The 13,421-nt window shown below is 40.1% G+C and overlaps 2 protein-coding genes across 2 annotated transcripts; both read left to right on the forward strand.

The window, feature by feature from the left end:
- Window positions 1-662: 662 nt before the first annotated feature.
- On the forward strand, window positions 663-8,424 carry cplx3b (complexin 3b). The gene is made up of 3 exons (XM_028437847.1): window positions 663-1,198; window positions 4,209-4,296; window positions 4,952-8,424. Exons 1-3 carry the CDS (start codon window positions 1,041-1,043, stop codon window positions 5,174-5,176), a joined length of 471 nt encoding a protein of 156 aa, XP_028293648.1. The 5' UTR covers window positions 663-1,040; the 3' UTR covers window positions 5,177-8,424.
- Window positions 8,425-9,820: 1,396 nt separating this feature from the next.
- Window positions 9,821-13,170, forward strand: LOC114456913 (growth arrest-specific protein 1). The gene has a single exon (XM_028438985.1). The coding sequence runs from the start codon at window positions 10,283-10,285 to the stop codon at window positions 11,033-11,035; it is 753 nt and encodes a 250-aa protein (XP_028294786.1). The 5' UTR covers window positions 9,821-10,282; the 3' UTR covers window positions 11,036-13,170.
- Window positions 13,171-13,421: the final 251 nt, after the last annotated feature.

The following is a 13,421-nucleotide window of genomic DNA, read 5'->3' on the forward strand; positions in this document are numbered from 1 at the left end:
GAGGAAGAGCAAAGTAAGAATTTAATTGTACAGGGAAACATGTTTATTTACTGTGCACAGGATAATAAACAAATTCAATCCTGAATCCTGTTAACTATAATTTTGAAATCGAATTATTCAGCACAAACATTTTCTTATCTTAAACTTAAAGTGAGAGAAAACAGTATTAATTCACAAAGGGGTAAACAACAGCTGGATTTACAAAGTCCACCAATGGTGGATGGATGGATGCACATTCAGTGTTTACCTTGTTATTTTTGGAGACCTATGATTCATCTGAAGTGTGTGTGTGTGTGTGTGTGATTTTGTTTCCCCTCTACACTCGATAGACCTTCATTTTTAGTCTCCAACCAAAGATCAGGGTTAATAAAAATTAAAAATGTGTTTCATTTAAATCAGTGATGAAAATTACAGTGGGTCTACGACTATTTTTATGAACACGTGAGTTATTTCTCGTGTTAAATCAGCTTGAGTTTGTGAATCAAGCAAACAGATAAGACTGTGGCTCATTTCTAACGATTGGCCAATTAAACTGAAATCAGTCCGTGGATAGAAATCTGGTTCTTTGTGTGCAGAGAAAATGAAGCCAAGGCTGGTCACGTGTTTCCTTGCTGGGATTGTGTCTGACTCCGTCGTGAGTTATAATCAGACGGCGAATCACGGGATCCCGTGCTACCCGAGCCAGGCGCACAGCCAGTCCGACGGTGGTGGTGCTGGGATTGGGTGGAGGGAGTGGTGGATGCGGACGCAGTAACGGGATTGGTAGAGTTCAGAGCCAAACTTGTTGACTGATAAATGAAGCCTCCTCTCCATCCTTGTCTGTCGTGGAGCTGTCCGGGAGTCAGTGCTGAAAGTGTCCACCTTCGGGAGGATTATTGGACCATTTGGAGGTTTTCTGGTTTGACCGCTCTCTTCTAGCGTCCAAAAGGTGAGGTTTGAAAGATAGTCGGTCAATCCCAGCCGTCTCCACTGTTCTGCTAAGGAGCGCATCACGCTTTTGGTGTCTTCAGTCGACAAAAGAGACTCTCCAAAACGCAGCCATGGCTTTCATGGTGAAACACGTGGTAGGAGGACAGTTGAAGAACCTGACAGGAGGACTGGCGGAGGAAAAGTCCGAAGGGGAGAAATCTGAAGCGGCCGCGCAGGGGATGACTCCAGAGGAATTTGAGCAGTACCAACAACAATTAGAAGATGAAAAGTAAGAAAAAATGTCGGAGTTTTTAATCAATATTTATAAACATTAATCTAACATTAATGCGTTGTTGAGTGTTTGTGCGTGAACAGAGGAGAGCTCTCCGCCGTGCGCTTTTTTTTACGCATCAGTGCAGGAGCGCAGCGCGCACAGCTGATGCTCCATCCCTGGGAGCTCTCGTGGCTGTCATTTTCTTCTAAATATGTCACACTGCTTTTAGTTCAGAAATTTCTGAAAATCGTCTGTTCGTTTATCCAAAAGGGTTGGTGCCTGGGGCGGAAAATGTCCCCTCTGTGCGTGCGACGGACTAATGAGTCAAACTGGGCATTAAATAAAGTGGTGCTTAAGCTAAAGAGAAAATCCTTAACACTATACAAAGCATTTTTTTTTGTCAGCTTTAACTATCACATTAACACATTTCTGCATTTGACACCTGCCCTGATTATAAAATGTATTTATCTATTCAGGATTTATGTTCATTTATTCATTTGCTGTCATCCAACCCATTCCCATGCTCTTCTTGCAAAATCAATTTTTAGAAGTTATTCTTCCATCACTTGTTGTTTATTGATTATAGTGTATATATCCAGAGCACAATGAAAAACAATATGAGCCACGAGCAAGGTCATTTGGCAAACAGGCTTCATTTAATCCACAGTAATTCACTATTGATTAGGTGGGCCTTTCCATCAGAACAGGGCCAGAAGTACCATATTTGATATTAACTCTCAAATTACAGCACAGCAGACAAATGATGTGCTTCTCACATTATGTATTTTTCAGAAAAGTATTTGATTGTGTCACACGTAATGGACACCATTGTCTCCTGGTGCCCATATTTTAACAGTGTATAGCAGGCGAGCGCCTGACTGTCGTCATATGAACCCTCAGCTCAGCCCACAAGAGGCATGGTGAGATGTTAAACCCTCTCCCGTCATAACGTGACCTTCAGTTGAAGTGAGTTATAAGTCAGTGGTGCAAAGCAGGAGCATGGATCACCCTTATGCTCAGATTAAAGCAGAATAGGTTTATGTATGTGGGGGTGTGTGTGCGAGAAACATGTCACATGCAGACATTTTATCACTCTCAGTGCCCGGGCCACGGTGACAACCCTGGTCATCTGATGCCCTTGAGATGAAACAGAGCCTCTCTCATTGGTTGCAAGTGAGCGCGGCCTCTCGTGCCTTTTGGTGTGTGACCTCCTCATGTTAATACAAAGTGAACTCAGGCTCTACTGACAGCTCAGTGCATCCCCACTCAAATGACCTTCCTCTGACACACTGATCACAAATAAGTTACCAGTCATGCTTTAGGGTCTCCTGTTTTAGTGTTTACCCTGACCTGCGGTGGGTATAAATACATCTGCTGATCTGACCCTTTAGGGCAAACTCAACATACAGCCCTTAGGGCATCCAAATCTGGTCGCAAGACAAACTAAAAATGACAGAGAAAACATTAGTCATTGTGTAAAATACCAAATCACTAAGTAGGTACCTCAGTCCATCCAAATTCAATGAAATTGCTCATTATCTGCAACGGTTGCTGTTATGCTGTGCACATATATCTCACAACTACAGTCACAAATGGCCAAGAGAACTCCATTATTTTCAAAAATCTTGCAATATTTCACAAACAATCCCATAACGATCATCTAAATATACAAAAAATTATCAGAAATGTTAAAGTGAAGCTCCTGCAGGGACTGATATATTGCTTGAATATTCTAAGTGCCTATACATGCAAACTAGAATACAACAATGTGTGGGCCATGTGAGATCAAAATGCTCCGTAATTGGCCTTGAACTCAATGAGTTTGAAACCCTTCCCATTCAAGGTCTTGCTTTGATGAAAATTTGAAGTTTTCTTTTTGTAACCACTGACTATTATCCCAAACTTTGACAAGTTGTGATATTTGGTAGGTCATGTACCCGCGGCCATGTTTGGCCTTGGGCCGTGCAAGCTAGTTTACAAGGGATCGTTTTATGTTGTTAGCTCACAATTTCTGTGACATTTCAGCAGATCAGACAATTCGTGGGGGTCAATTAGGAGCTACAGTGAAGTCATAAATATCTTAGTCACTTTAAGTGGTGAGAGATTGCCTGCCCTCTGCTGGAGGTACCACAGACATGCCAGTTGTTCAAGTCAGAGATGGAACCCTGGAAATAGTTTTCTCCACACTTACCTAATGCTAATTAAGGATTGCTTCATGGAGCAGAGAAAAGTAAACGTAATGTTGTCTCTTAAACCCAGAGTGGAGTCGACTGTTCTCTACTACAAATTGCATTCCCTATCAAAAGGCTGTATCTGGGGTGGCTGATGTTATATATCTTTTCCCTGGCCAGCACTGCATCTGGTGCTCCCCACACTGTTGACTTTTTGCATGCCACACAACTGTGCTCAGGTCCAGGCAATCCAAGATTTGGCATAGGCCATACAATGTTGTTATAGCAAATGCAATGAAACATGGTGGTGGAAAACACTGCTGTCATTTATTTCCTTGTGGAGTTAATCTCTAATAATTTTACAACATAGGAAAACGCTCTCATATGACAGAGCTCTGAGGGGTGTTTTTTTGTTTTTAGTAGCAAGCAGCTGCTTAGAGGATTAAAATGAGCCAGTGTGGTTGTTTCTATTGTAACCCCCCACTAAATGAGTCAAATTCTATAATATATTACTTAACATCTGCCTCAAATAAGCTAAATTAAACCAACTGTACATCTCTGACTGGCACATTTCTTGTAAACATTTGTAGCAACGATTTGTATCAACCCTCAAAGTTACAGAGCTGGTTGGAGAAGTGTCAGGTACACATGAGCATCCACTCTGAAAATGGACCTTTGTCTGCAATGGGTTAGTTAACAGGAAACCAATTTCTCAATGGTTGGTCTGTTAGTCTGAAATAACACTGTCCCATTACATTAGGCCACTTTTCTTTAATTACTCATACATCAGTAAAAAAAAACAAAAAAAAAAACCTGGGTGGCATTGAATACATTTTTTCACATTTCTCTTGTAGACAAGAACGAGAAGCTCATTTTGCCCAGAAGAAAGCCGAAAGAGCCACCTTGAGAAGTCATTTCCGGGATAAATACAGACTACCAAAGGTAAATGAGTTAAAAAAGTTGAACATTGTTGCAGTACTTTGAGGAAAATCTAATCATCTAAATGAATGTCCAGCAACCACTATCTTTGCCAGATACTGAATTTGCAGTTTTCTGGATCAGTGATCTTAAACATGGTACCATGATCATTCACAATTTAATTGCTTGGAAGATATTTTGATCACTCTTAATAACAATTCTTTGACACATGCTTTAGTGGGTGTGTCTTTTGAGCTACATATGCTGCTCAAAAGACAATTCCTCCTTAATTACATTCCTTATGTAACATTATTGTTGAGCTCCTGAAAGTGATGGAATTGTTCTTTATGTTGTGTTACCTAGTGCTGCTATAGATGAAGAGGCAGCTATAGCTGAGCATTTAAGGGAACTTTTCCAACTGTAGCATCACCTGCTGCAATATATTATAATACATCTCTAAAACTGTATTTTATCATTTCATTGAAGAAATTTAAAAATGTAAATATGTTCTTCAATTTGAGTCAAAGCTTGTTATTACGGGTCTGATGGTTGCTCCCAAAGCCAGACCAGATGAGAACCACTGGTATATACTGTGTAATGGGTTCACCATGTTTTGACTCTATATCCTGCTTGATCTGTGGCATGTATTTGTCTCTGTCAATGTGTTTTATCTCCTCAGAATGAGTTAGATGAGACTCAGATCCAGCAGGCAGGAGATGATGTGGAGTTGCCCACTGAGCTTGCCAAGATGATTGCTGAGGACAACCAGGAGGAAACGCACAAGCAGTCAGTGTTGGGCCAGCTGTCCAACATCCAGAACGTCGACATTGATCAGTTAAAGGATAAAGCCCAGGCAACCCTGGAAGACCTGAAAAAGCAGACGGAAAACTGCAGTCTCATGTGATCAGGCTAACTTGATGTCCAAGGAGATTAGAGATTTTTCCTTGTGCAAATATTTGTCAGAGACAATGCTGCTCTGGGGGGAGACATTTTCTCATTGCTTTAGTGGAATGTCAGTTGACAGGGCCACAAAAACATTTTTTTTTTCCCTTCTTGCTGAGTTCTGAGTTAGTAGCCTTAAGTGATGTCTAATACTCATTCTACCAACAAGGAAAATTACTTAAACCACGAAAATGTTAAGATGAGAAAATTATTCTTCTTGCTAATGGACCTTTCCCTGCTAAAAAGGCCATGAATGTCATACATATATTTCACAGGATTTTATTGATGCACAAATAAAACGGTAGCTTTGTAGCTTCTCTCAATGACATTTAACCTTCCAGATGATTCTTCCCCCAAGAGACAGATTCCTCTGAAAAACATTTGTTTGATGTATCATATTTTTCACTCCCAACATTCCTTGCCCTCTCTGACTAAACTGACCAGATAAGAAAAAGTAAAATAACTTGCAGCATTACACCAAATCACAAGTATGCGTGCACGCACACACGCACCAAATAAGCCATATAAACAGGACTATTGCCAGTGGAAGAACACTGGTTACATTTTTCATTTGATGGGTTGTATTAGGTACTTGAAGCTGTGATTGACTATTGTACTGGAAGTTAAAAAAAATAGACAAGTGTCAGGATTTAAGTCAGCTTCCAAGGACATTTACCATTTATCATATGGCAGAACTATAGCTCTTTTGAAGTATAACACTGGTTTCCAGTGGTATATCTACAGTATATGAAGTCATCCACATAGGAAAATCTGTGAAACACCTACACATTTATCACCAACCCAAGTCATTGAAGTGCATTAAAGTGGCCCCAAAAACCATCTGGTTAGTCTGGTTTTGATATAAATGACTGTGCAATGCAGTTTGTTGCTTATTGAGCAGCAAATTGAGGACCTATACATATTTGACAGGTGGACATAATGCAGTGGCTGATTAATGTATCAATACAGGTTTAATTGTTAGTTTAAATTTGGGAATCTTTGTTTCACAACTGATGAGAAAAAATACAATAAATGAACAGTGCAGGTTGTTTTTTGTTTTTTTAAGTCAATGTACAGTAATGGGTTTAGAGGTAAACATTAAACTGAATTTGAGGCATTTTATTAGAGTCGAATAGAACTGTATTGATCCCCAGAGGGGAGATTCAATGATTTACTAAATAGAATGAAACTATTAAACCAATGTCAAGTCACAAAGTGGTAAATTATTATAACAAAACTAACTCAAACTAATTGAGTTTTTTGACAATGTTTCTACACAAGAATAACTAAGACTTTTGGTTATTTTTGGGTAGTAACTGTGCGAAAATCATCAAAGTAGCTATCTGGGTGCTAATTTGCTCTAGCTAAGTATCTACAGTATTTGAACTAGCTAATGCTAACATGTGACTAATGCTGCTGCTCTCTTAATGTGTCCCTCTCTTATCTCAGCATAGCTAGTAGCCTACCAGTTGTAACAAGCTAACTGCTGTAGTGAATTGTAGTTATTGATATTTATACTTTAGCAGTTATTTCTAAATAAAATGTTAAAAAGTAAATAGGTTGAGTCTAGCGGAATATCTAATCTGCTACATATGGTGTCCATTTTGAGTCAAAAGTCAAGCAAAATTCACTAACTGAACCATCAGCTTACTACTATACTTGGTTTAGTGTATAGAAAACGAAAAAGCCTGCAGTTAGGACGTTTTTATTCACAACACTAAGGTCTGTTATTGTCAAAAGTAGCTTTACTATTTTTGCTCTATCACATCACATCATAAATACTTCTTTTAACTATAACTTTATTGTGTCATTGACTTTTAGCATTACTTCTTTCCAACCACAAAGTGTGTGAGCTGCTTTTTACAAACACTGACCTTAGCTGTTGTTCTTCTTGGCAGATTTTCTTGTTTTGTCAGATAGTGTCTTGCTAAAAGACTGGACGGTTGTTCTTATTATAATTTGGATTGTGGAAAAATATAAAGTCAAGTGCGTTTATTATGTTTCCCAAATGTAACCTAGCATTAATGTTAAACCTGTATCAGTTGTACTCTATGCTGCATTTAGAAGTGTATTATCACTCAAAGGCAGATGAAATGAAACAAGTGTGAATACTGTAGTAATCGTGAGCCAAAGCCTTTGTTGATAACAAATTAAACATGAATACTGAACTGCATTGTGTTGGCCAATGTGTAAAATGTTATAACAGAGCCTACACAAAAATATTTATGTTCTGTATGATGTAAAGGTTTCTGGTCTTTGCTTAAGCTGCCCATAGCAAGTATAGCTCTTTTTTCCCATCAACTCCCCTTGTCTCATAATACGACTGTCTTAACACCTTGTACTTGACCTCCATCTTACTGACTCCGCCAGATGTTTCAGTAGCTGTTTTGTGCTGGTGTATTTTGTGTTGTATAGACAATGTGATGTGTCTATTGATGTTGATTCACACTGAAACAAAATATTGGTCTTCTTGTTGGTAGTGCTTCCTATAATGCAGCTGTGTGTGGGCCTATACTGCACTGATCAGTCTGCAATGGTTTAATATTGAATGGTATGACAATATAAGACATTATCCATTGTGTCTTACCTTCATACAGAATGCGATACATTTTTCAATTTAAAATAGGATCCTACATCCATCCCTTTGCAGTTTATTTTTTAACTAGGTTCTATTTCAAAACATTTTTAAAGCTCTCAGTGAGATATTCTATACTCTTTGCAGATTGATGAAACAAAAAAGAAATTAGTCGACCAATTCTCTTTTGTAATCCACACTATAGGAGCCACACTACTGCTGACTTAAACAAAGGTTTATCCTTGATCCAGCATAGATATGGTAGTTGAACATTATATTAATTGTATTCTAATAATGTAAAGCAGAGGAAATGTTGCAATAAGTCATTAGTCACAGAGACAAACAATAATATACATGTTTGGAAATGAAGCCATAATGCAAACGTTTTGCCTTGTATGTGTGATGTGATAGAAATAAATACAATAATAGTAGTAGTATAGTATAAAACCGTACGTTTTGTGCTGTCATCCTGTGGAGTTTTCTGGGGTATTTTTTCTTCATAAAAACAACTTCAAGGCCAACCGTTTCATTTCATTTTCTGGATGTTTGATTTGTTTCATTGTGTCTATATCCTTTAAAAATGTATTTCTGTAATTTTTGCGTTTTAAATATAATAAATAGATGTTTTTATTAAATTGCCCCCTTCGTGTTATTATCACACACATGTTTGCTTTTGCACAACAAGAAGGTCCTGGTTTTACCGTACTGATGATGTGTTGTTGTAATAGTAATGCACAACAATATGTGGAGTTTGCATGTTCTCCCCGTGCTTACATGGGTTGTCTCCTGATACTCTGGCTTCCTTCCACAATCCAAAAACACTGTTAGTGAGTCTTGCCTTGTGTGTGTGTGTGTGTGTGTGTGTGTGTGTGTTGCCCTGCGATTAACTGGCGCCCTCTCCAGGGTGTACCCCCGCCCAACACCCAATAAGAGCTGGAGATGAGCTCCACCAGAACCCCGCGACCCTGACAAAAGGAGCAATAGGAGCGGGTCAGAAAATGAATGGATGGGCGACGTGTGTTTGCTCTAAAAGCAGTTTGAACACCAGATGGAGCCAAAAACACTCTCAATTGAACTTTACACAGGGGCCACTTTCTCAGCTTGAAACCCCAAAACTCAAAAATGATTATTTTGTTCATTCAATGAGGAAGACAGCATAAAGAGGAAGAAAACATTTTAGTCGACTAAAATATAAAGCATGAGATGCAACTGCCATTTATCCACCTGATATAGGATAATAATCATATCTGTAAACACACAGACAGATTTGATGGGATCAATGCTTAAGACATACAGTATGATCACGTTAATTCTGAATGGATTTTGTTCCATGTGAATAAAATATAAGTTTTTATTAGTTAATGAAAAGATTAATTTTTATAATTAGTAATATATAATCTCGTAGCTGTCACTTAAAAAAACTTAAATGGCTGTTGTAGTTTTCCAGTGTGGCATAAAAAGGAATAGCTGTAAAGTGTATAGTCGCTGAAACTCTATTGACTGACCGCAGTGCGTGAACAATCTCAGCCTGCAGAGACATGGGGCTGCATGGCCAATCTGACACAATTGGGGTGAAACGGGCCAGAAAATACTATTCTCTCCCATTCTCCTCCATCAATCCAGGCAGGGGGAGGGGACCGAAAGGGGGACAATTACCGAGACATTTTAGGTGCTCACAGACGTTTCTCTTCTGCTGTTATTCCACATTCCAAAGTGGAGCGATGTTGATCTAGCCTGAGCTTTATACAGAGGAATGCATTGGAAAGACGATGCATTGTATCCACATGGACATTTCTTTGTTTTGAGATGCAGTGCAGTGACTTTTTGGTGATGATGTGCAACATAGGGCACAGGTAAAGTTAAAAACATGTCTCCATATACAGTTTTAGGGCTGGCGCACGGAGCTCTGCCGCTGCAGGCCACAAATGGGTCTCTGAATCCCCATTGAGGACCAATCGCTGGCCGGGATTGTAAATGAGAAAGAAGGAGGGAGGAGTGGGGGAAAAACTTTTCTTTCTGTGGAAACACAGAAGGAGGGGTGGTGTGGGGAAATGCTCGGTCGACCGTAAAGCGTTACAGCCAGAAGAGGGACAAAGACGCACATAGCGGGACAAAACACTAGAGTAACAACCCGTCCCACTGAAAACACACCGGAACGAATGCACGGTGTGCAGGAAATTACCATGGGAGTTGTAACGACGGTAAAAACAAGATCACAGAGGAGATGTGAGCTGTGGACGGTCAGCCTGCGATCACACTGAGCAGTAACACCGAGTGGCTTTGTGTTTGTGTCCCTATTATGATGCCTTCCCAGAGCCAGTGCTCCCCACAGAGGAGGAAACTTCACATTACAGGAATTCGGTGCGCAATCGAGGCATTCTGATGCAGAAAGCACGTGTGGATTACTTTTACGCGTACAGACTGAAGGATTTACCCATTTGAAGGTGATCACAAAATGCGCTGCTGGAGTAAGTGCACGTCATCTCTCCAAGCATGAGATGTTGGTGTAGCGCACTGGCCCTTCTTCCATGGGTGCTGGTGGCCCTGGAAGCCCATTTGATCTGCTGGCAGGCTCTTCTCCGGTGCCACGACGAACCGGAGTGTGACCTGGCTTACAACCAGTACTTAGCAGCCTGTGAAGGGAACATCAGGGGCTTGAGAATACAGTGTCCGAGCCACTGTATCAACGCCCTCATTAGACTCAACCACACCCGCAGCGGGCCCGACCTGGAGACCTGCGACTGCGCCCAGGACCGGGACTGCCAGAGCGCCAAGCGGGCCGTAGAACCGTGCCTCCCCCGCAGACACCCGAGCGACGCCGGGGGTATCGGCTGCATGGAGGCCCGGCAGCGCTGCGAGGAGGACAGCCTGTGCCACACCTCCCTCACGGCCTACCTGTCCTACTGCGGACAGCTGTTCAATGGCCGGAAGTGCTCCTCCAAGTGCAAAGCCACCATCCAGCAGATGCTCTTCATCCCCAACGGTGCGCTGCTCAACCGCTGCGTGTGTGACGGGGTGGAGAGGCCTTTCTGTGAGGTAGTGAAGGAGAACATGAGCAAACTGTGTTCCATAGGAGACCACAGTGTCATTTCAGATCAGCCTGACGTGGACGACATCTATGAGGATGAAGACTATGACGCAAAAAGTGACAGAGAGGAGGTTTACATTGAAAGTTCTTCTTTTCCCCTTAGGATATCCAGCTATGTTACAGCCCTGCTTCTGTCTATGGTAGGAATACTGTTCTGACATCTGTGGGATCCATCACAACGTGACAGGATCTAACCTGAGGACAATGGGTGGATTTCAGCAGATCTAGTTGGGGGATTTGAACCAAGATCTGCAGGATTTGGGATCCATTTCACAGTATTTTGGTGCTCACTCAAGAAGCCCATTCCTGAATGAAAACCTATAGTCCAAACTGGCCCAATGTAAGCTGATACTGAAGCATTTGTTTTGCTTTTAAGCAGCTCTTGTTTATTTGGTCTGGTTTGAATGGTACTTGAAGTGTGGCTCTGTTATTAAGACCCTAAATAAACACTGGGTCAGTCCAGGCTGTTTGCTCTGCTCTCCATTTCAGGGGGTCTTTTACATGGTTGCAGGAACCACACTTCAAATATTTCTGTGACCGTTTAGATGACATTGGGATCAAGTGCTTAAATGAAGTGAAGCGCCTCTCCACACTCTGTCCTGTTCCCTTCCCCCACTTCAGATTGTATTATTGAACTTTTCCTGAGACCACCCCCACCCTTTCTTTTACTCTCTCCCTCTGATGCCAAGAACCTTTAAAGACCCCTGTCTTTATTACTGCCTTCACACTGGTGCCACTGTCTATGAAGAACCTGTCAGATCCTGGTGTCAACATTTAATTCCTGCAGTTTGTCCAAAACACTTTATTCTCTATTCAACATGCACACCTGCTCACCATCCTCTGAGGGAATTATGAAGTGAAACCACCTGTAACATCTTCAAGATGTTTTTATGAGCCAATCAAAACCAAGTTTGAGGCTTTAGTTACTTTATCCCAAGAACTGGGAGGTTCTTTTTCACCTTTGGAAAACAATGATCCATTGTTATAAAAGTAACCTGGTTACTTCAAAACAAAATTACCAAATAAAAACAAAGGTTTAATCCAAGCAACATTTGATTAATGTTAGCAACTTAATAATAAGCCATTTGTTTATTTAATCCATTTGTCTATTTGTTGTTTGCAAACAGGCCTTATAAGTGTCTATTCAAGGCATCGATTAATATATTTGGCTATTGATTACCACCAGTAAGGACCCTTTAACAGGACAACATTCTGAGGTTGAAACTGTCAACTTCTGTTGCGTTTTGCCTCTAATGCATATTGTTTTGGAAATTTAATAAATTGTGCAAGCTGTCTGAAAAATGAAATACTTACATATGCCTATCATTGTTGCGGTCAAAAATGTACAATTACAATAAGCGGTTAGTATTGTTTACCTGTTGAGTACATTGTTAGTAAGATCATTCAGAGTTAATCTTTCCCAGATATTGGCAGTTATCTGGATCAGTAATCCTGATCATGGTACCACGATCATTCACACTTTAAAGGCTTGGAAGATATTTCTATCCTCAATAATGATGATACAGTTTGGAAACAGCATTTTATTTTATTTTCTTGTGCCATGTTTAGGCTGCTTGTTAAGAAATAGCAGGAAATTTGTTTTAGGCCACATTCTCTCATGTAAACACAAGTCAAGACTGTTAAAAACTACTGATTTTTCTCAGCTCATTTACCTCAACATAACATCCAGGTTACAATGTGATGCTTACATTTTTGTTGGAGTGAAACTAATAGAATCCATTTTTCAATATTACTAAACAGTAGCCAGGCTATATCCTCCGACTACACCCAGTACTTCAGTCACTTTCAGAATTTCATGGCAAGGTCTTCCTTACCTATGTTATGTACTTCAAAATTCAGTGAGGCATTTTTAAGCTGAGATGCTGATGTTGAATGAATGTGAACACGTGCAGGGATTTAAACCAGCAGCTTTTAATTCTCCCTCATCTTTAATTTCCGCTCAATACAGATGCACAAAGTGAACTTCAGAAACAAATCACTTGTGCCAAAGGTGACCATCCTTGTCTTTGTTACTTGCCATTAAGTGTCGTTTAGTGTTAAATTAAGCCAGAATATGAAGAATGTATATATATTATACAATCATGCAGTAAGATTTGTGTTGCCTCTAAATGCCTTTAATATAAACACACCCACATAGCGTATATATTTTGTACACAAAGCAGAGGTGATTTTATAGTTTCAGGTCTTTCTTGATCTCACCTTGTGAACACTTAGCAGTAAACATTTCTGAGCAGCACCTTTCTTAAGGTGGGAAAGTTTTACAATAAAATATTTACAACCTACAGCCATGTCTGGATGTGATTTATCCCAAGTTTAAGAAGGAAATGAATTCACAACAGCTTCAGAAAGAAGGTACTGGTTTGATTGTGTAGCTCTAGATAGTAATGTGTATGAAATGCTAATATGTGTGCGTTGATCAATTCTTCCTGTGTAATTGTAAAAGCAGCGGTAACATATAGCTACTTTATAATAGCAGCACTTTTCTTCAAATCAGTGATTGTGCTCTTGTTTATTTTCTAAGAT

Source organism: Gouania willdenowi, chromosome 3 (assembly GCF_900634775.1).
Source record: "Gouania willdenowi chromosome 3, fGouWil2.1, whole genome shotgun sequence".
Lineage (NCBI taxonomy): Eukaryota > Metazoa > Chordata > Actinopteri > Blenniiformes > Gobiesocidae > Gouania > Gouania willdenowi.

What these genes read in the sequence shown, in the direction of transcription:
- cplx3b (XM_028437847.1), top strand. Translation starts at nt 1,041, where the DNA reads ATGGCTTTCATGGTGAAACACGTGGTAGGAGGACAGTTGAAGAACCTG. An exon ending in CAACAATTAGAAGATGAAAA is followed by an intron (nt 1,199 to 4,208) that starts GTAAGAAAAAAT and finishes TTTCTCTTGTAG; the next exon opens with ACAAGAACGAGAAGCTCATT. An exon ending in ATAAATACAGACTACCAAAG is followed by an intron (nt 4,297 to 4,951) that starts GTAAATGAGTTA and finishes TTATCTCCTCAG; the next exon opens with AATGAGTTAGATGAGACTCA.
- LOC114456913 (XM_028438985.1), top strand. Translation starts at nt 10,283, where the DNA reads ATGAGATGTTGGTGTAGCGCACTGGCCCTTCTTCCATGGGTGCTGGTG.